This window comes from Rhodnius prolixus, unplaced genomic scaffold, assembly GCF_049639745.1.
Source record: "Rhodnius prolixus isolate KJV_2025 unplaced genomic scaffold, Rpr scaffold_1, whole genome shotgun sequence".
NCBI lineage: Eukaryota > Metazoa > Arthropoda > Insecta > Hemiptera > Reduviidae > Rhodnius > Rhodnius prolixus.
The window spans coordinates 20315406-20339978 of record NW_027411581.1 but is presented as its reverse complement, the minus strand read 5'-3'; the positions used below and the strand labels follow the sequence as shown (position 1 = coordinate 20339978).

The following is a 24573-nucleotide window of genomic DNA, read 5'->3' as shown; positions in this document are numbered from 1 at the left end:
TCATCTGGAGTTGATGAAGTTCTTAGTGGCTCCAATGGTAGTCTAATACATCCATTTGGTTGCAGTGTGAAGTAAGTAAATTATTATTATAAAGATTTAATTCTGGATAATAAATTACAATTAATACAACCTGAATCGAATTAAGTAAAAAACTTAAGTGTAAAATCTAAGTAAATCTTAAATATGAGCAAGTAAGAAGATTTATATTCAGGATTTAGATTACTCAGAGAATTTAGCAGATCTACATTTGGAAGGTACACTTTTCATTTGGACTCTCTGAACTAAAATAAAACCTAGGTGGAAATCATTGGCAGATCGTTAATCGATGGTTGGTAGATAGAAGAGTGATAGTAGCTGAAAGAGGAATGCGGTGACTACTGCGGCTAAACGTGGCACAGTATCGTCGCAGAACTGCCTCCACTTGCAGCCCGCTCTACTCAATCTTCATAACTTACGCTCCCAGTAATTAACCAGCAGCTTAATAATAAATAGGTAGTTCTCCTTCCGATCCAACGACGTACGCACAGTGTGTGCAGCAGCAGCTGCAGTGCAATCAAGGTTCCCTTCTCCCGATGACCTTTACTAGCGCCGCACTACTGTTTATATCACCTTCTGCACATCCTTCATCTCCCCTTCCCAGCTAGTGCCTCTAGCTGACATTTCTAACCATTAATCACAACTAGGAATATTAAAATAACAGGTGAATGTGCTTCTTTATTCTCTAAATGCTTAATCTTCTCCACGACAAATTTCGAAATTAAATTTTCATTAAAAGTTTGAGCTTCTTTTTTTAAAGGTAAGCAAAACCACGTTATCCATCCAAAAAAACCTTTTACCTGGGAAAATGTTGTAAATGAATTTGTAGACCAAATGAGTGCAAAAAGTTAAATGCAAATTATTCCGGAAGAGGAATTTAGAGGAAAATCCAATCAGTGAGTGTTATTTCCGGTTAAACGATAGTGATCTCTAAAATGAAATTGACAGTTCCTAGTGTGAATCAATTCAGCTATTTTTGAATTCCCGTTTTAGAGATATTTTTTTCACATTCACGTTTAAGCAATGGCCTCATCCTGCGACTGTTAACTCTATCACTATAGTGAAAAACTATCTGGAAGGAGATGATGCTCAAGCTAATTATGCCGACAATGTTACACTGTAGATGGTGTTGTTTTTTCGGGCAACTAAGCAGTAGCAGAAATAGAGTACACAATAAGGTGTTTCATGTACCAAACAACAGGTAGAAAAGGTAGGAAGACGATCGTTTAGACTCAGTACTACGTGGTTGAGAGAAGACAACCAGGCAGTTACTTGAGTATACATTTAAACTCATACCTGGAACACGTTCTTGCAGCGATATACACACGATTTGCAATGAACCTAAACTACATGTGATAAGACCTAAGAAGTAAATGTACAGTCATGAGATATTCAGTTTTTACATTAAGTTAAGTAGCGGATGATTTTAATTTGAGAAAAAATTGTAACAAGGGCAAAATTTTTGGTATCAAGGTTCTATTGGTAAAAAATCAAATTAAATTTCAGTGAAAACATTATTCATTAAAATAATCAAACTTTTTTTAGACTAGAATTTTATTGCGAAGTAGAGTTTCACTTCCGTTAAGACAAGAATTGAGAGTTTTGTATGAAGCAACTGCTTCCGAGAAATTAAACATCGAAACCATTCATCCATGTTTCGAAAATGGAGGTTTTCGTCTATGGAAGGCATCCCACATTGTTTTGTTCTGCAAGTGAACATTATTCAAAAGTAATTCACGTTAACATCATCACCATTGACAGGAGAGTTTAGGTTTGCTTTTTAGATGACATTGAGCCTTGGAACAGCAGCATAAGATTGTGGTGTCCTAGCGAACTGTCGGTTTTTAACTCCTTCTACCGCCATACTGAGTTTCGTTTTTGTCTATGGAAAGGCAAATATTGGCAGTAAGAACTTCTTGGGAGGTAGTGCTCTTTCCCATGCAAGGTATAAAAACTATTAGATTCAGAAGAATCTATTTCTTATCAAGACAAACCGACCTATCAAATTGCCCCTTGAAACTTTGTTTAAAATAATTCACCACTCGTAAAACTTTACTATCGAACTGAAACACAGTGTTATTATCTATCTTCAACAAATATACTTTTTATTTTTAAGTACTAAATAATTGAAGTAATTCAATAAACGAAAGATGGCTATAAATATTTAGACTTGATTGACGCAGTAATATAATTCATATTAGTTTTTATTACTTTTAGTAAGTTTTTCAATCCACAGTTTGTTATTTCAAAAATATCTATTTTACAATTTAATAAAACTATTTTTTAAGGTGACTACCTTACATTCCAAAGTAAATACAATCATAATAGCTCTTTATCTATAGCAAAAAGTATTTATATTTTAGATCAATCCCCGCATATATATTCTATTTAATAGAGGATTATATTTCATTTATGATATAAAAACTTGCCATCAATATTATGGTCACTCTAACTTTTAAGTAAAATTAAAAATTTAATAAACTACACCTCGCCACTAGTCGTCTAAGTCTAATTTGTAGATTAAGGCGGATAAAACAAGAACGGAAATTTTACGATTTTTTAACAGTAATAAACAGTGTAGAATATTAGCGACCTGTACTGTAGTACTCGTATATGTGACTACATATACATACTCTTGAAGAAGATTAGGGATATAGAAGTATTTTATGTACTATTGCATAGAAGAATAAATAAAGAGCTTTTAGATAAGAAATATGTCATATGGACTATATAATATGATAAAGGGGAAATTATGAAATTAAAAAAATACGTAAAAACAGAAGTTACATAGATCTTATAATGTCTGATGAAATACCTAACATAAAGTAAATTTTAATAATATCACAATTTAATAATGTACTGTACGTGTTTAGAATTTATTATATTGATACCATACATATGAGTCAAGGTTGGAGTCAGCTGTAAGCTTCAACTCCCCGCAGAACCCTTCCCAAACCAGCCTGACACCACTGCTCATATCTGAAGTCCACTTCTTTTTGAATTCCAATTAAATATTTTTATAACAAATTAAATTATAAATCATTAAAGTGTTTGAGTTGGTAGCTTTTGCTTTCTTTCATTTTTTTTTTTCTAAATTAATAATAATTAAAGTGTGAAACCAGCGTCAGAAGGCACATAGCTGCCATATTTGGTTTGCCATACAAGATTACTCAGTAATTAGCTAGTTTGAAAAAATAATAAAGCCACATTTAATTTATTTTTCTACATTTCTTTTTTCTTCGATAATATGGAAGAAATATGAGAAGTAAGCAAAATATCTAGTTATGTATAACATCTGCTGTTTACCACTGTCCAAATTTTTTACCAAACAACAAGCCCACTTCAACCACTTTGCAGCTAACCTACACATAAAAGCATTTACATTATGCAGCTTTCTTAAGCTAGAACGCTTTGGCTACCACAGAAAACCCGGTACGAAAATTCTAGGTCCATCTAAGTCATGGTGGTTGAACATAGGATGGACAATTCGACCTGATAAAAAGAATAATGCCTCAAAAAGGTACAAAAAGGCGGACTAATTTGGGGCAATTAGAAGATCTTTAGCTGGTTAGGGGGTTCAGTTACCCTTAGATGCCGCCATCCATCTCTGTATTTACGGATTGTTCATTGATGAACATCATTGCTAGTTTGCGAATCAGAATTTTTGAGTTTGGACTCGGCTGCGATCTTGCGTGATTATATAATACATCTTCACGTAGTATTCGCTTATTAATGGAGTAGGTTTTTGATATAGTTTACTACATAACACTATTAAGTTTCGATGGTTATGACAGTCGCGGTGAACAGCCAGCATGCAATCCTCTGGGCTGTTCCCAAAAGTGGGAACAGCATATTCTCAAATTTTTGTTGACAACTTTTCACCAGAAAAAATTTTGTGAGTAAACTCTTCGCCTTGAATTTGTGCTTCCCTCTACATTTCATTTCAGGAAATAGTGTGGTTTTACCATATATACATTATACTCGTATAATGCTTGGCAATGTTCATTTATTTTTTGCCACAATTTGGGATTACAAGATCAATTAAAGGAAGTTAAGAAATGCTATAAGATGTTTTTTAATTTTCTCTAAACTTCGTGAAAAGGAAGATTAGCAATCGAACAGATTTTCGATGTCTTTTCTCTGTCAATTTCCCTTTTATAATTCCTTGGGTTTTTAAAATTGGTCTGTTTGTCTCTGAGAGTGAGAGTGAATACCATAGAAAGTTCAAATTCAAAAATTAGCTCAGATAACTCGATATTTAGATGGCAGTATAAGGATGCCATAATAAGATTTGGACAAAATATGTCCGAATCAATTTTCCAGTTTTTTTTTAGAATTTTTTCGAAAAAGACTCCTAAGATTTTTTTAAAAAAACTAGATGTAAGTAGATTACGCCAAGTTAGACGAGCAGTTAGAGTTGAATCTCGCAAAGCTAAGATGTATTGCGGTAAAGGATTCGATTGCCGGTCTATGCATTTGATTTTATGAGAAATTTATAGTCAAGTATTTTTACTAGTTGGCTCTAGTATGTCTACGACACCTAATTAGGAAGTTGTACAGAATAACCCGTGTGAAAAGTAGGCATTACTTTACTGTTCTTTGACTTTACTTGTAGGTATGCAAGTCTAAAACTTTTTATTTGAAACATTGTTCTCCTAAAATTCGATTAAGTGAGGGATAATTAGGCTTCCAGTGTTGTACAGTGGCCAGTGTTGCACATTTTACAGAGTTGCAAACTGTAAAATATTAATAAACAGCAAATTAAGGACTAAATTTCTAAATCTGATGAAAAAAATCTGACGGACCGGGAGTACCACATTACCGCAAAGATTATCCCGTATTTTAGCATTTTCTCGCAAATATGTAGCTCCTAAGGTTTTATCTGAACTTTGTATTCTCAGAGATTTTAAACACATAAATCTGTAACATTTACTTAAAACTTTTATCACGAAGATTTTTTCAAAGAGCACTTCTAAGGAACAGCATGGGTAGATTTTCTTCTGAAGTATTAAAATGTATCAAAGATTCAGGAACTTTGAAGGCAATGTCTGTGATTGTTCCTACCAGGATTTGCTTGTTTTTGTTCCAATACTTAATTTAAACTCTGTATAATTCACTGCTCACAGGTGTATTGATCACTTTAATATCACCTTAAGAGTTCTTACAGAGCGATCGATTTACTCTCCCTATATTATCTATATTTTCCACTTACTGGAATTATTTATATTGAATAGTAGAAGGATAGAAAGATCTTCACCAATTTTATTAGCGGAAGAAAGAGCGACGTAATTAAAAGAGTCTTTATTTCATAAAATGCAATAGATTATGCTCGTGTAAGGAAGCACACTTCTTAACAATATAACGGATATAAGTATTATTGGTTATCTTTAGCAGTGATTTACTGACATTACTATAAACTGGGATGTATAGTTAAAGTGATGTGAAAGCTACAGTGTCCTTCTTCAACTAATACAACAATCTAACTAAAGTAATTCACAAGCACATTGACAGACACATCTTGGTAGCGGCGACTGAGTGACAGACTGACTTGCTAACATTATTACCAGACACCAGTGTATTCCTTGTACTAAACAGAACGTTTATCCACAACCTCAAATGGCAGTAGGAGGTCATGGAATTAACACTAGCTCAGCTTTCAGTTGCCTGTTTTACTTGTAATATTTATCTGCTTCTAAATGTGAACCGTCCACTTTTAGTCTAGCACTCAACTTAATTCTTTGTTATTCTTCCAGCTAACAAACGCTTACAATTTGTGATTTCATGGCTTTAAAAGCACTGGTTAAATCTAGAATCTCACACAGTCAAGCCATGATGGATTCTACGATGGTTCAATTAATTTTTAACAAACTTTGGAGAATAAAATTTTAAAATATCCACAGATACATATAATTAAGCAGGGAATTGTTTTCTGCAAAATTATAAGCAAATAATTGAAAGCCTACATTTAAACATTTCCAGTCTATATTACGATAATGAGTTAATCAAATAAACAGAAGCAAAAAGTATTTTGAAGGATGTACGTGAAGAGTTAATAACCCCATAGCCACAACAGCTTTACCATTAACCAACTGAGATAGACTTTACATATAAATATGCGAGAAAAATGAAATATTTTTGAAATAAGCTATTTTGTGGTAGAATTCTTTAATTAATAAATAATATGCTTGACTGAATGCATTAACAAATTAGGACTCTACAAATTACAGTAGTCTTGGAAATAACTAAGCAAGTTTTAACTTCTCTGTAGATCATTTTATTTTTTAACCTCATCACGTTTAATTTCTTAGTCTTTTTTATTTTTTTTTTAACTAACATTAATTTTGTAATTTTTCAACTGTATGGATGCGTGAGCCAACAAGCTGGTAAAATGCGTTCTTAAATAAATTTACCTTCGCAGAGGTTAGATTAGCTAGAAGCAAGAACTGAAATCACCGACCTGGTTTCAAACTGTAAGTGTTTATCTGTTTCTGGCCATTTTTAATATATTATGGATATATTAAATGTCATCGTATACATTTAATGTTCAAGGATGAAATGTTTTTTTTTTTTTAATCGTAATAGTCTAAAGAGAGTCTTATTTCCAAGCTGTGCTTGCTGAGCGTGAGAAGAAATTTGAAAATAAAGAGAGATTATTGACAATACGGCGTGTGATTCTCTGCAGATAAGCAGTCTTTAGATAGAGTCTGTTGTCATTGATTCAATGTCACTAATTTAGGTAGGAAAAAAAAAAATTGTATTTGTGATGATACAAAAATAAACTAGGCGCTGTCAAAATACATCAGGAATCTAAACACATGCAGTTGTAATCATGTAGCAAATTTAAAAATTAAAAGGCCAATGCTCGGAAGAGTATGTAACATCGTAACCTTTCAGATGAGACGCTATCTACAAGAGAATCGATCTAGAAGAAATAAGTCATTGAATGGAAGACATATGGATTTACTAAATTAAGTATTTGATCTGGCTTCAATTAATTGTATAATGGTAAGTTTACCAAAATTGTGTCATAACTTAGTAAATGCATTTTTTTTTATAAAAGAACACTTCCACAACTCCCTGCATTCTTATCCTACACCTTAACCTTTCTTGTTATCCTCACTTATTATGAAGGTTACAATGTTTTGTACATTGGTACTTCGTATATTTCAGAACCCCAGAGGTACACAACACTTCGTCCAATTTTAAATTTTTTACAGGAGAGCAAATGAAAGAGTTTTTTCGCGGGTTTTTCTAACTTATAAGCCCTTGGGAGTTATTTCGCTTAAATCTTTGGTGGATAATAAGTAACATAGATGCACCATAAGTGATGGTTGGGTAATAAAAAAAGAAATATTGTATTAGAAAGATTAAAAAAATAAATTTTGAAAAAATGGACTTAGTGTTGTGTACCTCTGGGGTACTGATTTATTTTTTTGAACATATTTATTTGTAATAAAGAGTTATTCTATTCTTCCACAACAAATGTACAACTCAAGCATTTAACCACCTCTCCTTCTGTGAACGTAACTATTTATCTCCTCTTTTCTTCCTTTCATAAATTGGCATCCAATGATGGATACAGAAACCATAGCGTAATTTGGATGGACTTTAGTAGTCACAGTTAAGATTTTTATAGTAATATAACAGCTAAACTTTATACTCACCTTTTAGTGAGAAGTTTGTAAACAGTAAACTTATTTCCAAGATTGCTGCTTGAAGTATCGATCTATTTTGAAAGGAGAAGCGATAAGAATCGAAATATTATCAAACATCAAGTTCCTTTCATTCCTAATATACACTGTTACATTATACACAGTTCCGTAGAAGGAGTATGCATTATATAAACCACAGTTTTGTACTTGTTTGGCAAAAAATTGTTACGCTTATTTTATTAAGGATTCGCCCAAGAAACAAGACTAACAAATTCCAAGGCTAACTTCCGAATTAAAAGATTTATGAAATCATCTTACATATTAACGAATGGTCTAAATCTTTTTGCCAGGTGATCCACTAATTTTCTGTGAGCTAAATCATTTTTAGTTATTTTTGTGTTGATAATCACTCACTCACTCTTCGGCGCTACAGCCCTTGTAGGGCCTTGGCCTCACTCAACACTTTATCCCAGTCGGATCTATCCATTGCTTTCCTTCGCCACTGTCTGACGCGTAGCTTATCCAAGTCCTCCTCCACTTTCTCCAGCCATTTCAATCTCGGCCTCCCTCTAGGTCTACGCCCACCGGGATGACCCTCATAGGCCTTTCGCGGAGCTCTTCCTTCCTCCATCCGGTGTAGGTGTCCCAGCCAACGTAGTCTTCCGATCTTTATACCTTTGACCACATCTGCCTCCTCGTACAACGCCATCAACTCTGCATTTTTTCTACTTCTGTACGTGCCATTCTCCACTACTGGGCCATAAATTATTCTTAATACTTTCCTTTCCCAGCATCGGAGAGCACGTTCATCAGCTGCCGTAAGAGTCCATGTTTCTGAGCCGTTGATAATCACTCCCCTAGTAAAATAATTTTTACGAAATTTTAAGCCCGCAAAGTCGCTAGTTATGTTTGCTCGCGTCTTTACCCAAACATTGTTAAATGAATTTCCTTCAAAGGTTAGACGACAAACGGAAGCGAGAATGTGGCAGGAAGCTGGTCGAAGTCATCAATTTTAGGAGAGAGAGGGCTTTTACTGCGTTATATTTACTAAGTTCTCTATATTCTTAATTCTATTCCTGCCATCATTCTTCAAACAAAATCAGCAATTCTCACAACTGCTTTCTGCAAAATAAATCTTAAAAAGTATTTCTGCCCAATCCTAATAGTTGAATTTTAGCCGACAATTAACTGACGTGTGCAATAACCTGTTTACACATAATGCTTTGATATTCCTTTTTCTTTTATAGCTTATGAGTTACAATTCTCAATTGAAAAGAATTCTTGTATGTATATTAAACCGTTATTTAGAAGATAAAAGTAAAATTCAGCATAACTAACAGGAAGATAGTAAAAAAGCTGCAGTAGAGTAAGTACATAAACACATAATAACGGTGGACTAAGGTAGTTTGTAATAAAAAATAGAAAAAAAGAGTAAAGGATGAGAAATAAGAAGAGTTGTAGAGGAAAGAAGCTGACCTTTGCTGTTGGCCGTTATAGGCTTGGTATCAGTGGCTAGAGCTCTGGTGAAGTGTTCATCTACGACGGCGGCCACGTCGCCCGTGTAGTGCGTGAACACCACGCAGTTGGCCGAGACATACTGCGCCCGACTGCTGCCTCCACTTTCTTCGTCGTCGTCCGTGTACACGGATCCTGTAGCCATACAATCTATTACTAGATCATAGTTACAATACATTACAATATATCTTTTTATCATATTTTATCATATCATACATCTTTTTAAATTATTAATTGCAATTAAGTCCCGAACATTTTATGAGGTAAGTTCTCTGGATATTTCAAATTTGAGAATCTATATCAACTCCAAAGTTATTCAGAGCATCCAAATTGTGCCATTAAAAAATAGAAAGAGAGGTAGATCAACTTTTATCAGTGAAAATACCAAATCTGACAATTTATTCGTATAAATATTTAAATAATAGAATACACGGATGGAACAAAAATGTTGGGAAAATCATTGGTTTCATTCGTATGGTTTACTTGATTTTTATCGTTCAGTTTCTGGATTTTCATCCATCTTAAGAGTTCGGCTTATAAGTTCGGAATTAGGTTTTCAATTATTTCGAAGTGATACATCATCAACACAAAAACGAAAACTCAAATTAATTAATTAATAGGAGACGTAACTAATAAGGTTTGGTTAAATCGGCTTTAGGACCAACTTGCCTGTTAAGGTTCATACTTCTAAAAGAGAGTATTGGTAGCTAGATTTTTCCATTTAACCCATTTCGATTCAAAGTTCCTCTGATACATTAATCAAATCTTTCTCTATATTTTCCCAGCAAGATGATTGGCACTGAAGTGCAACCATTTAAAAACACATAAAATGTTATTTTCACAGTTAGTAGTACTGAGAAACCATTTTAGAACAAATTTGAACCTGACCGTCTCTATCGACTTTACTAAAGCCATATTTACATTTGATAACTTGTCATATTTTTTATTCAAACAATAATAATAATATGCTAAAAAAATATATCTCCATCTTATTTCACGCAATCATATTTCAAACAACCCATTTAATAAGTTATAAATTTCTTTTTTATAAAATATATAAAAAACTAAATGAATAAATTAAGAAGAAAAAATGAGTTGGTTACCAGTTGAGAGTAGTCAATAAGGCGTGTAAAATAAAAAGTTTAAATTAATTACTCGGCGTTAAAGGTTAATTTAAGAAGGCAGTAAATAAATATATAAAATATTATATGGTAAGGAGATATTTTGGCTTACATCCCTCGAGTATATCTATTGTTAACCTATTTTTGTACCGTAAATCACTGGCAATCATGTGTAGTATTGGGGAAGTGAGGTGTGGAGGACTCACACACACACACTGTTATATGTGTCTGTGGGTACTTGGGGGCGCCTTGAATGTGTGGGTACACGGGCTGCACATAACAAAGCACCTGCTTACCAGACACGCTTTGTCATCTCCACCGTCCCTTTACTTTTCCTATTACAACTGAAATATATATTTTACTGGGAGTACATTATTTTAAACAATATTTTTTAATTGTATAGCGCAATGTGGTTTCACTATTTTTAAAAATTACATTAATCAAGTAAGCTGTGTTGAGTATATACAACATGTCCGATCTGTGTCTCGTATGTCTTGTGCACTAATTTTAGTTGCACGAGACTAACACATTTCTTTATATCGAAAACATATGTTAGTTTGTCTTGACTTCTGTTTTCATTGTAATCCAAAATGATGTCTGCACATAACATAAATAAAATGTCTAAGAGTTTTTCAACGTTTATTTTCTATTACAGAACTTATTGGAACCCCATCAAATTTTTGCGTAACTTCTCATCGTGTTCAAACGATCTAGGAACCTCTGACATTATTTACTTTAGTTAGCTTCCTTTTCTAGTTGCAATCTATTACTATAGTCGCCCGCCATAGATCGATAGCCTTTTGCTGACCCCACCTTTTCCTACCAGTTCTAGCTAAGACAAGAATTTTAAGCTAATTTTCTTAATTTCGCCAGGTGTCTCTGGTGAATATGTATAAGGGTCCAGGAATGGATTATGCGTCTCGCAGAAGACATCTCTCCACCCAACTCCACACTCACCTTCACGCAATTGACCCTGTTAAGCTGAGCAATCCTGACCAAAGTTGCGGTATCCTTTCTGAAATCTGGGTCAGCAAACGAACGAGAGACGAAGTTTCTGTTCAGTTTCCGCCAGGATGGTGTAAACTTGTTGTAGTGTTTACATCTAGAAAATGGTGGCGGACGTGAACGACAGTGGAATCAACAGAAATCTCCTGGATAAGTTAGGATATCTACTTCAAAAGGATCTACAGCCTTGGTGAATACAACTTCTTGGAGGAGGGCACCCAAAAATCAAAGCCATTGGTTCTCCGAGGATAGTGGTAAGCACATGACATTTACTTCTTCAACTTGTAACAAAAAAACATACATATTGTAAAGTTTTCCCAAAAAAAAAACTTTACTTACACAACTAGTGCCTGCCACTAGTTATTTTAATAATATGTGGGTTTGTTTAACTAATAAAACTCGCTAAAGTTGTAAGTAATAACCTGATTTATTAACACGTTAACATTACTCACATTAACATTTACAAGCAACTAACGCTATTCATTACAGTCACCATTTATAACAGTCACAACAGTTTACTGTTACTTACTCACTTCGTAACGCCACAAAACTGTTCCCCGACTGACCACTGGTCCGCACTGCACCGAATTGCACTAGTCTCAGCTGCACTAAAACAGCTCTACTCATCAACTGACTAATTTCCCAACTAGCTACCACTGAAGCACTCCCCAACACTGACTCTCTCTATGTCTCAACACTGACTCTCCAAGACTAACTCCAAAACTAACTGATTAACAACTCGTTAAGAACTCCTTAAAACTTGATTAAAAACTCTAAACTGACTTCTCCAGCTGTGTCTGCCTCCTTTTAACTGCGTGCCTCCCTCCAACTGGGACTGCCCTCCTCCAACTCTCTGAGCATAAGTTTCCACGCCCTCCTGACGTTCATTGGCTGGAGAAAACATACTGCCACCACCTCAGCTGTGAGCCGCCTCCTCCCATTCTCCGTCTCTCTCCAACTCCGTCTGTCTCACTCTCACCTGTCAATCACTGGCTGGGAAACACATATGCCACCACCCCAACTGAGGCCTTTCTCTTAGCTGGCTTTTACACAGGTCACTAACTCCTTGAACAATCTAGCCCTTTCCTTTCTAGTTCAAGTAAAGACCGGCCCTTTTGTCTACACAGTGGTGGCCTGTTACCGGCTTTAGTCGCTTAACCCCTAGAACAATCTAGGCCTTTCTTTTCTGCCACAAGTAGATACCGCCCCTTTTGTTTATGCAGTGGCGGCCTGTTACTGACTTTGGTCGTTCAACCTCTAGGCCTTTCTTCTCCGCCCAGGTCAACTTCGTTACAATATGTTACAAGACCCGCAGTTCAAGATACTTGGAGATATTGTCAAGGTCAACTTGGACTGCCGAGCCAGTTGAGTATATAAATAATATTCATTCTAAGACGTGTCCAAATTGGGTGTCTACATTTCTCTACGATGGCATGGTTTAGTTGGAGGAAATGGAATAAGTATGGTATGTACATATGTATTAAATACCCAATTTATGCAGTTATACAAACAATCAGGTATTTAAGGTTTATTTATGTAAATTTCAGTTTATTCAGAGAATAATATTTACGGATACAATTTACAAGTTTTCAAAGTTCCTTCAATTAGAAAATATCCATTAAAAATAATAACATTAGTCACACTTTGTTTAAATACTAGACATCAGTTGATGCGTAATTCTTTGCTATAATCTTCTAGCTAAAGCACGCTGTAGAACATTTGTCAAATGTATCTTTTAATGATATAGAATAAGTAAAATAACGTAAAAGCGAAACTAAGTAATTTAATGCTTCTACACAGAAACTAACCACTTTAAATGCCAGCAATTATGTGTTTGGAAGTAGCATGGTGGAAAGCAGGGGAAGTGGGCTGAATCTAATAAATCAACACATCAAGTGGCCAGCGTCTCGCAGCGGGTTGGACTTGAGTAAAAAAGGAATATACGACCATCTTGAAAACTTCGCGTCCTTCAACGATACTTCTTCAGGCCACTTTTCAATTACAAAATTAAGATTATGACAGCTCGATTTCCCCAACACCTGTACTGTAACACAAATCTTAAATGATAACTCCGGTTTCACATTAACACTTCAAGTCATTTAGTATTAAATTTTTTTGGAAACAAAAATAACACACAAACGCTCATATTTATACACACGCGCTATTTGTGTATTTTACTTTATTTTTTTTTTTTATTTTTTGCAAGTAGATCAGCAAAAGAAGGACGGTATAATAAAGGCTTATTCCAATAAATTTTCTTTTTAAGGTACAATTTTCTCACTAATATTTTATTTAATAATAAATTTTTAAATTGCTAATTAGAATTTCCCTCATATTTGTTACCTATGCATTAAACATGATCTAATTTCCAAACATAAGTAGAAGTAAAATTCTGGCAAAAAAAAGAATACACCATTTTGTTTCCTGACTACCTAAAAGCTCTCATTGGTCTGAACGTGGCCTGTTTGAACAAGGCGTGACCAGCTAACATACCGGCTTACTATTGGCCCAACATTCCGCCTACATTTCTTACTTTCAATACTTCACTATTATTGGTCAATTACCGTCTTTCTAATGAAATAGAAGTGTCGCAGGGGGTTCTGCAGGGGGAAAAGCTCAGTCCGCTGCTTTTTAATTTTTACCTGAGTGATTTTGTAGGTTTTTTTAGGGAAAGAGGTGTGGAGGGTATTCACCTTAAGGGTGGTAAGGATGTCACGATCTTAATGTATGCAGATGACGTGGCAATAACCTCTTATTCTTGGTATGATGCACAAAATAAATTGAAATTGCTGTCGGATTACTGTGAAATTAATCAAATTAAAGTGAACCCACAAAAAACGGTAGTGCTACACTGTCACAAAGGAGGTAGAACGAAGAAAGTAAGGGATTTTTTATATGAAGGAAGTAAGCTAAGTTTAGTAAACAGCGTTTCGTACTTGGGGGTCCCTTTTTCCGCCTCCGCCAAGTTTATCTTAGCGGCCAAGCACTTTGTAAAAAAAAGTTCTGTCGCTATGGCTTCCGTGTTGAGTCTCATAGCCAGATCCGGGTGCAACTCTTGGAGGGATAAGATGTACATCTTTGACAGTATGGTTTCGAGTGTTTTACTCTATGCTTCGGAAATTTGGAGCCCTAATTATTTCGACCTTCTGGAAAGAGTGCATTTAAAATTCCTAAAATCGTTACTGCATCTTTCTCGCAATACGCCTGACGCTTTTGTCCGTTTGGAAAGTAATCGGCTGCATATTAAAGCTCTAATTTTTAAACGAATGTTGGGATTCTGGTCAAAAATCTTAAATCTACCTCATGATAGTCTACCAAGAGTCTGCTATAATGGTTTGTTTGAACAGTCAGATACTATTCAATTGCCTTATAACTGGGTAATGGAATTTAGAAGACTCTTATTGTCTATAGGTGGCGACGATGTGTGGCTAGCGCAAAGTTCGGAGGAATTTAGAAAAAGGAAAAACTCCTTGATAGAAAGTTTTAATAATAATTTGTTGAGTAAGGATGTACTTTCTGTGACTCATGCTTCCTTTAATAACTATTTTAGAAGCATAAGCCTTCTTGGTTTGCCTGAACCATACATCTACTTCAGATGTGATCCTGAATTTATTCGGACTTTGTCACAAATCCGCCTAATGAGCAAAATCAAACCTAGAATTTATCTAAAGGGAACTGTTCATAGCTTCAATCCTGACAATGTTTGTTCTTTATGTAAATGTTCTAAAGATGAATTTGCACATTTTTTGTTAGAGTGTACTGTATTATCTTTCTTTAGGGACACTTATTTAAGAAGTTATGTGCGATCGAATGTAAATTTTCAAGACCAAGTGGAAGATCTCCTTTTTGTTGATAACTTGAGTAAATTAAAAAGTATATATTTTTATGTTTATAATGCATTAAGGCTAAGAGCTATACTTGTGGCTTGATATTTCGTATTTGTTTGTTTTTTAAACGCAGATTTGTTTACTTTTTCTTTCTTTTGATTTGTATACTCTCTCTCATAGTTATTTAATTGTGTGTTGTATATAGATATATAATAATGTGTAACCGAGACCAACCCTTGCTATGAATTGTACAAAATTTAAAAGCAATAAATAAATAATAATAATAATATTATTGGTCAATTCTTTAATTATAATTACTTCTATCATAGAAGTTCTATGAAATATACTATTACAATTTGTCTTACTAATTTTTCCCCCATAGATATTCCATAAATTATGCAATAAACAATTTTAATTTCTACGAAACCAAAAATAAAGGTGTTTCCTACAATATATTTTTCAATGTAATCCAGGAGCAGAAAGGTTTGGAATAGTAGTTAATTTATTGAAAAAGTGTAATAGAATATAGAGCTAGTAGTTCAACATAAATCCGCTATTTTCTAAGTACATATGGCGGAATATTGATGGATAAATTATTTTTGTACCTTAAACTCGTGTATCCTTTCCAAATGAGATTACTTAAAAGATAAAATTAAAGTTCTTTACATAATTACTAAAAATTTAATGACCTTCCCCTCAAAGCCGTACTATTAACTGACTTGTTAAAACGGAAAATATATTTAATTTAGCTGTTAGTACTGTGACTATAAGAGAGATAGAGCCAGTGTAACCAGGTAAGATGATCGCCATTTCTTTAGGAAAAGCACTCAGACATTCCAAGAGACCGGAAGGAATGTGTTGCTCTAAAGAAGTGTGATGTTATTCCTCAAGTTTGCTTTGCCAAGTTGTGAAGAAAGTTAGGCTAGAGAGTTAATGCCAGTTACCAAAAGTATGTTAACAATAAATCCCCAAAAAAGTATTTGTTTCTCTATCTTATTGGACTTTTTACCATTTCCTAAAAAAAAAAACGTTTAATTTCTGCCATTTTTACACCTTCGACTGTGCGTTTCCGATCTTAATCATGAATTAAAAACCTTAATCATAATCTTAAATCATAAATTAAAGTAATCGAATCCCTGCCATAAATAAAGAAAGATACTTATTTGCAAACTTGAAAGAATTGGTGAAAAAGGTTGCCCAAACAACTTCTTTAAATGTTAGGTTATACAGAGCTTGTTTTTCTAGCGTTTAAGATTAACGGAACATATAAGTTAATTTTACATAAGCGAAACCTATCTTAGTAATTTTATATATTTACTTAACACCAGGACGTAACTTGATTAAATAATTAACAATTAATATAAAAACTGCAGTGTAACAATGTTCACTTTACTTAACAAGTAGCGAAAACAAAAAAGCCATGATTAGGAGAAAAACCAATCGCTCTTGTTTTAATTATCATTTATTAAACAAGAAGGAAGCTGCTAAGTTGGTGAAGTTCATTGAAGTATCTCCGTACTCTTTAGAATATTACCAGCAAGGAATTCTTTTTTTAGGCTGTTCTTAGAAAGATATTTTAAAGAACTATTTCAAAGATTTTTTCTCTTTCATGTAACAAAATTTCAATTAAAGTTTCATAACTTAATTCACTAGGAATGTGGTTACAAACTTTTTTTTTTTGCGCCCCAACATAAGTACACTTTTTGTGACTGTTACACATAAAATTGAAACTTACAAATATAACGCAAGATGCTAAATATTGTATAATTAATTACACTACACCGTAATTTACTATTTAACAAATTGTATAATTTTGGAAACAATTTAATATGGCTCAAATGATCAGAAAAACTATTAAATAGGCAAGTGGTGAATGGTTAAATCTCGGTCTAACAGTATTTCTGCTTGGTTCAAGAGAGCACTTTGAAATAAAGTCGATGTTGTGTATATTCTGGAATAATGGAGAAGTAATTCAAAATTAATTTACTAACATCATTAAAAACGCCTCATTCTGAGGTAAAAGATGGCGTATAAAACTTTATTTGCACTTGAAAAGATTTGGTTTCATGAAATGAATTTGGCTGCAAAAGCCAAGCAATACTCTTCTATCAGAGAGTTAAAGCATTTTGCTTTATTATGTCGCAGCGATATTTGCTTGTAGGGCAAGAGTTTTAAGGTACCTCTAGCTTAAGCTTATTATTGATCTCTTCACTTCCCTGCAAGCTTTATATTTCAACTAATCTATATTTCTATAAACTTAACAGTTTAAACTCTCTTAATCTAGTGAAATAGCAAGAGAAAAAACCTTCTTAACAAAATCTTTTGTTTATTAAATCGCTGCGGATAGTTCCCACAGATATAGTAAAATGGACAAAAATTACTGAAGCAATAGTATACAGACTGTGAGCTTGAGGCGGACTGGGCGGGCTAGCACTGCTGGCTCGCTGACTGTAGAACTGTCTCGGCTCAGGAGGCGCAGGCTCCGCACCCGTGGAAGTTTCATCGTGTCCTCCTACAATACTTCCGGACAGCCGGACACTGGACGACGAACTGCTGCCTCCGCCACTACTCCCTCCGGCTCCAATTACCTGCACAGCAAGAACAATATACATTAATTTGTTTATTTCAAATATGCTTATGCCAAAAGGGTACAATTATACATTAAGATTCCGCCGCTGAGCTAGCCTCAACTACAATACCTTAAGTTGGTATAGAAGATAGACAAATAAAGAGGTCATATGGACAGATGTATTTTGAAACTCACTTAAGGTCATGTGGGGATGGAATGGTATTCCTAGAATTGTGCGAGAAGGATAAGCTGGTATAGGTTTAATGACGATTTTAGTGTCATGAGTGGATTAATTCAGTAAGAAAAAGAAGATTAAGGTCTTCATGAAGAGTGCAGTTGGTGCAATGCCTTTCGGCTGGAATGTATTACATGTTGGAGGTTTAACTTGCACCACAATCATGGTCCGCTTTTTTTATACGTCAGTTGGAGTTGTGTTTTTTGTTGAGGGTGAGTTTTTTTTATGTACTTTTATGGTAAGATATTGTCCAAGTAACCTTCTTAGGATTCTGTAATGTCTGTCAAGTTGTTTTCTCTTAAGATTTGTATGAAGGTTGCACGTTAGATGATCTGAAGCTACCCGGAAATCGGACGTTAGTGAACCCAGAATTCAACAATATCCTCTAGGAAAAGGTTTCAAATCAAGTAATAGACCTATGAGTTACGTTGAAAGGAAACCATTGGACGAGTGCTTAGAAAATTTACAAAAAGGAACATCAAAACAACTATTTTGTACTAAAAATGGACTTCTTAACATAGAATGAAATGATGCCAAGTTGGAATTTTGGTCGCAGCACGTGTGTTTATTGTATTCGGACTTTCATCAGTTGATTAATCGAGAAATCGACTTTAACTAATGATTCCATATCACACTACACTTGTTGATTTACAGGCAGTAAATTGAACTTGATTAATAACCTCTGATGAGGTTAATCATGCAGAAATGTTACAAATGAAAATAACATGAATTCAAATAGTAAAGAAAGAAGTTGAGAGAAAACCATGGAAACCAATTTTCTGCATTAATGCTTATTGATGATTCGCAAACTTTTATTCGACCGACTTTTCCAGCACGCTTTGATTCAGGGCACTTTTGAGTAACCTTCCTCCTAATGTATATTACATTGGACGGCCCTTTTGATAGGGAGAATTAAATGTATCCTCCAAATTCACAATTTTTTATTTTTCCTCAAAATATTTAGTATCACTTTAAAAATGTCATTTTTATAAATTAAATTCTCTCTTTTGTTTATTTACATAACAAATTATTTATCTATAAATTCTCACGATGAATTTTAAAGATGTTGTTTCACAAGATACAGACATTAAAAAAAGTATCAAATGAAGTAACTTTTTCTAGTGACAGGTGTAATTTATTCATTAATGAAATGAGGAATACATCTTTTATTCAACGACCTAACTGTCATTATTAATAAGGCGGTGGGAACAACAAAAAAGTAATCCTGTATTTATTTTTTTTTTGTATCTTGCTCGCTAAATTTTAATTTATATTTATTTTGTTTACTTTATTATTTTTATAACATTAATTTTAAGAAAAATAAAATTAAACCGAATTAAATTAATTATAATCTTATTTTTGCATAATTAAACTTTAATAATTGAGCTCTTTTAAAATAACTTCATTAATTTTACATATCAAGCAAAATGAATATAAAAAAGAAGAAATTGAATTAAAAAGGCTTCATAATTAATTTATATAAAAAAAAAAAAAGAAACGAAAAAAGAAATTACAACCGCCATTAAGGTAGATATAAAACAAAATAGCATTACGTGTTAGTGCTGTATCTAAAATTCGACTCAGTTTATTAAATATCTACTTTTGTAGACTTGTACTCCACTAGGAAAAGACCGCGGAAACTGCTGTCCATTTCCTTCTAGCCTCTTTCTTAAACCATTTATGGCTCGGGCCATCCTGGGCGCTGATATCTCCTTAGCAAGCACTCTTAAAATATTTTTCATTCAGGTTAATGATATGTAGGTAGTTAATTCTAGTTTTGTTTGTATTGAACATAATAAGCGTTATTCTTATCCACTTACTCGTATTTTATCTAGGTTGGGTGTTACCAGCGTGAATTTTATTTCAACAACTTGGAAAATCAGATTTACTTCTGACGTGAACAGAAAATACAGACCATGAGAACATGCAGAAGATGTCTCGCCGTAAAAGGGCTCACTACATTTAAGATTTTAATCGAGCAGAGACATATTAATGACTTTTTTCAATTTCTAGACAGAAAAACTAATAGAGATGTTTGTTCAGAAGAAATTATTTTTAGAAGTAGAATTTCCCTTCAAATCTCCTTCCCGAGCGATTACCAACACTTTATTTTTTTGAAATCAGTGAGCATACGTATTCTATGATTAAAATGGACGTTTTTCATTTTTAATTAATGCCAAGATCTCTGTCATACTTAATAAATAATAATTCAGTAAGTTCTAATTTAAGTTTTCCACTTGACCATATCTCACAAGTAATAACAAATCAAAACTTGCACACTAATAAAGCTAAAAAGCAGAGATAGACGGAGCATTTATAACAATTTAATCGTCTTTCTATTCGCAATGAGGTTTAGATTTAAACACGCCAACAACTCCCGGAAGTAGCCGAAAGCTTAGCCTTTACATCATCAATTCTTTCAAGCGGTATTTTAAAAAATAGCATTTCTTGCCATTCTATTTTTATAAAACAAGAATTTTAACAACTCAATTAATTATCTAGGTTATATTAGTGATGAGACCATTATCGAGCTTGTTGGGAAGGTCTCGCGCCTTTTTCAGCCTTCCATCCGCGTCCACGAAATAGTTAGAGAGGAATTACTTAACACATGCAATACAAGTTTATTTATTCAAACAAGTTTAGCCTCTATTGGTAAAGGTCAGTGATAGCGAACTCTATAACCTCGGAATGTCAAAATTTTGAAAAACTCAACACTAATACTGTGCCACATAAAGATTATATTCATATTTTTTTTATATATTTGAAACCATTAAGGAAAAAAAAAAACATTAAATGAACCCCAACATGGTCATTGATCTGAGGAAGGTTTGCCAGATACTTATTCTCAATAAGTAACATATTTTGTTCAAAGCACTCTACAAATCGCTCAAGTATTTTTTAAAATCATTTAATACATTTTGTCTAAAACAATGCGTGTCACCACAAATTTGTTCGCACGTCAGCACTGATAAACATGGTTTGTCATCACCGTTTAGTGTGTTAAGAGAACAAAATTTCACACTAATATGCTATTTACGAAAAGAGAGATACAAGTGGAACCATTTTAGAGGAAGTAATGGCCCAAAAAAATTTCAACCTTAAATATCTTCTCTATTTGTAGATCTGTACACAAATACACTATAGCTTATAACTGAGAAAAACAAACTGTATAAGAGAACAAAATTGCATACGAATATATTGATTACAGAGGAAGATATAGAGAAGACGCAATTTTACAGAATGTCATGACCCAAAAAATTTTCAACCCTTCATATCTTCTCTATTAGTGGATCTGTACACAAATACACTATAGCTTATAACTGAGAAAAACAAAGTGTATAAGAGAACAAAATTGCATACGAATATATCGATTATAGAGGAAGATATAGAGCAGTCGCAATTTTACAGAATGTCATGACCCAAAAAATTTGCAACCCTTCATATCTTCTCTATTTGTGGATCTGTACACAAATACACTATAGCTTATAACTGAGAAAAACAAAGTGTATAAGAGAACAAAATTGCATACGAATATATTGATTACAGAGGAAGATATAGAGAAGTCGCAATTTTACAGAATGTCATTACCCAAAAAATTTTCAACCCTTCATATCTTCTCTCTTTGTGGATCTGTACACAAATACACTATAGCTTATAACTGAGAAAAACAAAGTGTATAAGAGAACAAAATTGCATACGAATATATTGATTACAGAGGAAGATATAGAGAAGTCGCAATTTTACAGAATGTCATAACCCAAAAAATTTTCAACCGTTCATATCTTCTCTATTTGTGGATCTGTACACAAATACACTATAGCTTATAACTGAGAAAAACAAAGTGTATAAGAGAACAAAATTGCATACGAATATATTGATTACAGAGGAAGATATAGAGAAGTCGCAATTTTACAGAATGTCATGACCCAAAAAATTTTCAACCCTTCATATCTTCTCTCTTTGTGGATCTGTACACAAATACACTATAGCTCATAACTGAGAAAAACAAAGTGTATAAGAGAACAAAATTGCATACGAATATATTGATTACAGAGGAAGATATAGAGAAGTCGCAATTTTACAGAATGTCATTACCCAAAAAATTTTCAACCCTTCATATCTTCTCTATTTGTGGATCTGTACACAAATACACTATAGCTCATAACTGAGAAAAACAAAGTGTATAAGAGAACAAAATTGCATACGAATATATTGATTACAGAGGAAGATATAGAGAAGTCGCAATTTTACAGAATGTCATGACCTAACAAATTTTCAACCCTTCATATCTTCTCTATTTGTGGATCTGTACACAAATACACTATAGCTTATAACTGAGAAAAACAAAGTGTATAAGAGAACAAAATTGCATACGAATATATTGATTACAGAGGAAGATATAGAGAAGTCGCAATTTTACAGAATGTCATGACCCAAAAAATTTTCAACCCTTCATATCTTCTCTATTTGTGGATCTGTACACAAATACACTATAGCTTATAACTGAGAAAAACAAAGTTTATAAGAGAACAAAATTGCATACGAATATATCGATTATAGAGGAAGATATAGAGCAGTCGCAATTTTACAGAATGTCATGACCCAAAAAATTTTCAACCTTTCATATCTTCTCGATTTATGGATCTGTACACAAATACTCTCTAGCTTATAACTGAGAAAAACAAAGTTTATAAGAGAACAAAATAATATACGAATATATCGATTATAGAGGAAGATATAGAGCAGTCGCAATTTTACAGAATGTCATGACCCAAAAAATTTTCAACCTTTCATATCTTCTCGATTTATGGATCTGTACACAAATACTCTCTAGCTTATAACTGAGAAAAACAAAGTTTATAAGAGAACAAAATAATATACGAATATATTGATTACAGAGGAAGATATAGAGAAGTCGCAATTTTACAGAATGTCATGACCCAAAAAATTTTCTACCTTTCATATCTTCTCGATTTATGGATCTGTACACAAATACACTCTAGCTTATAACTGAGAAAAAAAAAGTTTATAAGAGAACAAAATAGTATACGAATATATTGATTACAGAGGAAGATATAGAGAAGTCGCAATTTTACAGAATGTCATGACCCAAAAAATTTTCAACCCTTCATATCTTCTTTATTTGTGGATCTGTACACAAATACACTATAGCTTATAACTGAGAAAAACAAAGTGTATAAGAGAACAAAATTGCATACGAATATATTGATTACAGAGGAAGATATAGAGAAGTCGCAATTTTACAGAATGTCATGACCCAAAAAATTTTCAACCTTTCATATCTTCTCGATTTATGGATCTGTACACAAATACACTCTAGCTTATAACTGAGAAAAACAAAGTTTATAAGAGAACAAAATTGCATACGAATATATCGATTATAGAGGAAGATATAGAGCAGTCGCAATTTTACAGAATGTCATGACCCAAAAAATTTTCAACCTTTCATATCTTCTCGATTTATGGATCTGTACACAAATACACTCTAGCTTATAACTGAGAAAAACAAAGTTTATAAGAGAACAAAATTGCATACGAATATATCGATTGTAGAGGAAGATATAGAGAAGTCGCAATTTTACAGAATGTCATGACCCAAAAAATTTTCAACCTTTCATATCTTCTCGATTTATGGATCTGTACACAAATACACTCTAGCTTATAACTGAGAAAAACAAAGTTTATAAGAGAACAAAATAGTATACGAATATATTGATTACAGAGGAAGATATAGAGAAGTCGCAATTTTACAGAATGTCATGACCCAAAAAATTTTCAACCCTTCATATCTTCTCTATTAGTGGATCTGTACACAAATACACTATAGCTTATAACTGAGAAAAACAAAGTGTATAAGAGAACAAAATTGCATACGAATATATTGATTACAGAGGAAGATATAGAGAAGTCGCAATTTTACAGAATGTCATGACCCAAAAAATTTTCAACCCTTCATATCTTCTCTATTTGTGGATCTGTACACAAATACACTATAGCTCATAACTGAGAAAAACAAAGTGTATAAGAGAACAAAATTGCATACGAATATATTGATTAAAGAGGAAGATATAGAGAAGTCGCAATTTTACAGAATGTCATCATGACCCAAAAAATTTTCATCCCTTCATATCTTCTCTATTTGTGGATCTGTACACAAATACACTATAGCTCATAACTGAGAAAAACAAAGTGTATAAGAGAACAAAATTGCATACGAATATATTGATTACAGAGGAAGATATAGAGAAGTCGCAATTTTACAGAATGTCATGACCCAAAAAATTTTCAACCCTTCATATCTTCTCTATTTGTGGATCTGTACACAAATACACTATAGCTTATAACTGAGAAAAACAAAGTTTATAAGAGAACAAAATAGTATACGAATATATTGATTACAGAGGAAGATATAGAGAAGTCGCAATTTTACAGAATGTCATGACCCAAAAAATTTTCAACCCTTCATATCTTCTCTATTTGTGGATCTGTACACAAATACCCTATAGCTTATAACTGAGAAAAACAAAGTGTATAAGAGAACAAAATTGCATACGAATATATTGATTACAGAGGAAGATATAGAGAAGTCGCA

General features: G+C 33.3%; 1 protein-coding gene across 3 annotated transcripts in view; it reads right to left on the bottom strand.

Moving 5' to 3' along the window:
- vg (transcription factor vestigial) overlaps positions 1-24573 on the bottom strand; it is a 126900-nt gene that overhangs the window by 53179 nt on the left and 49148 nt on the right. For 2 of the 3 annotated variants that reach the window (XM_074133710.1, XM_074133701.1), the window contains 2 exons: positions 17558-17744; positions 9165-9338 (listed from right to left, as the gene is read on the bottom strand). In XM_074133710.1, the coding sequence (XP_073989811.1) occupies positions 9165-9338; positions 17558-17744 (361 nt within the window). The remainder of the gene's footprint in view (positions 1-9164; positions 9339-17557; positions 17745-24573) is intronic. The other variant, XM_074133718.1, reaches the window with a different exon arrangement.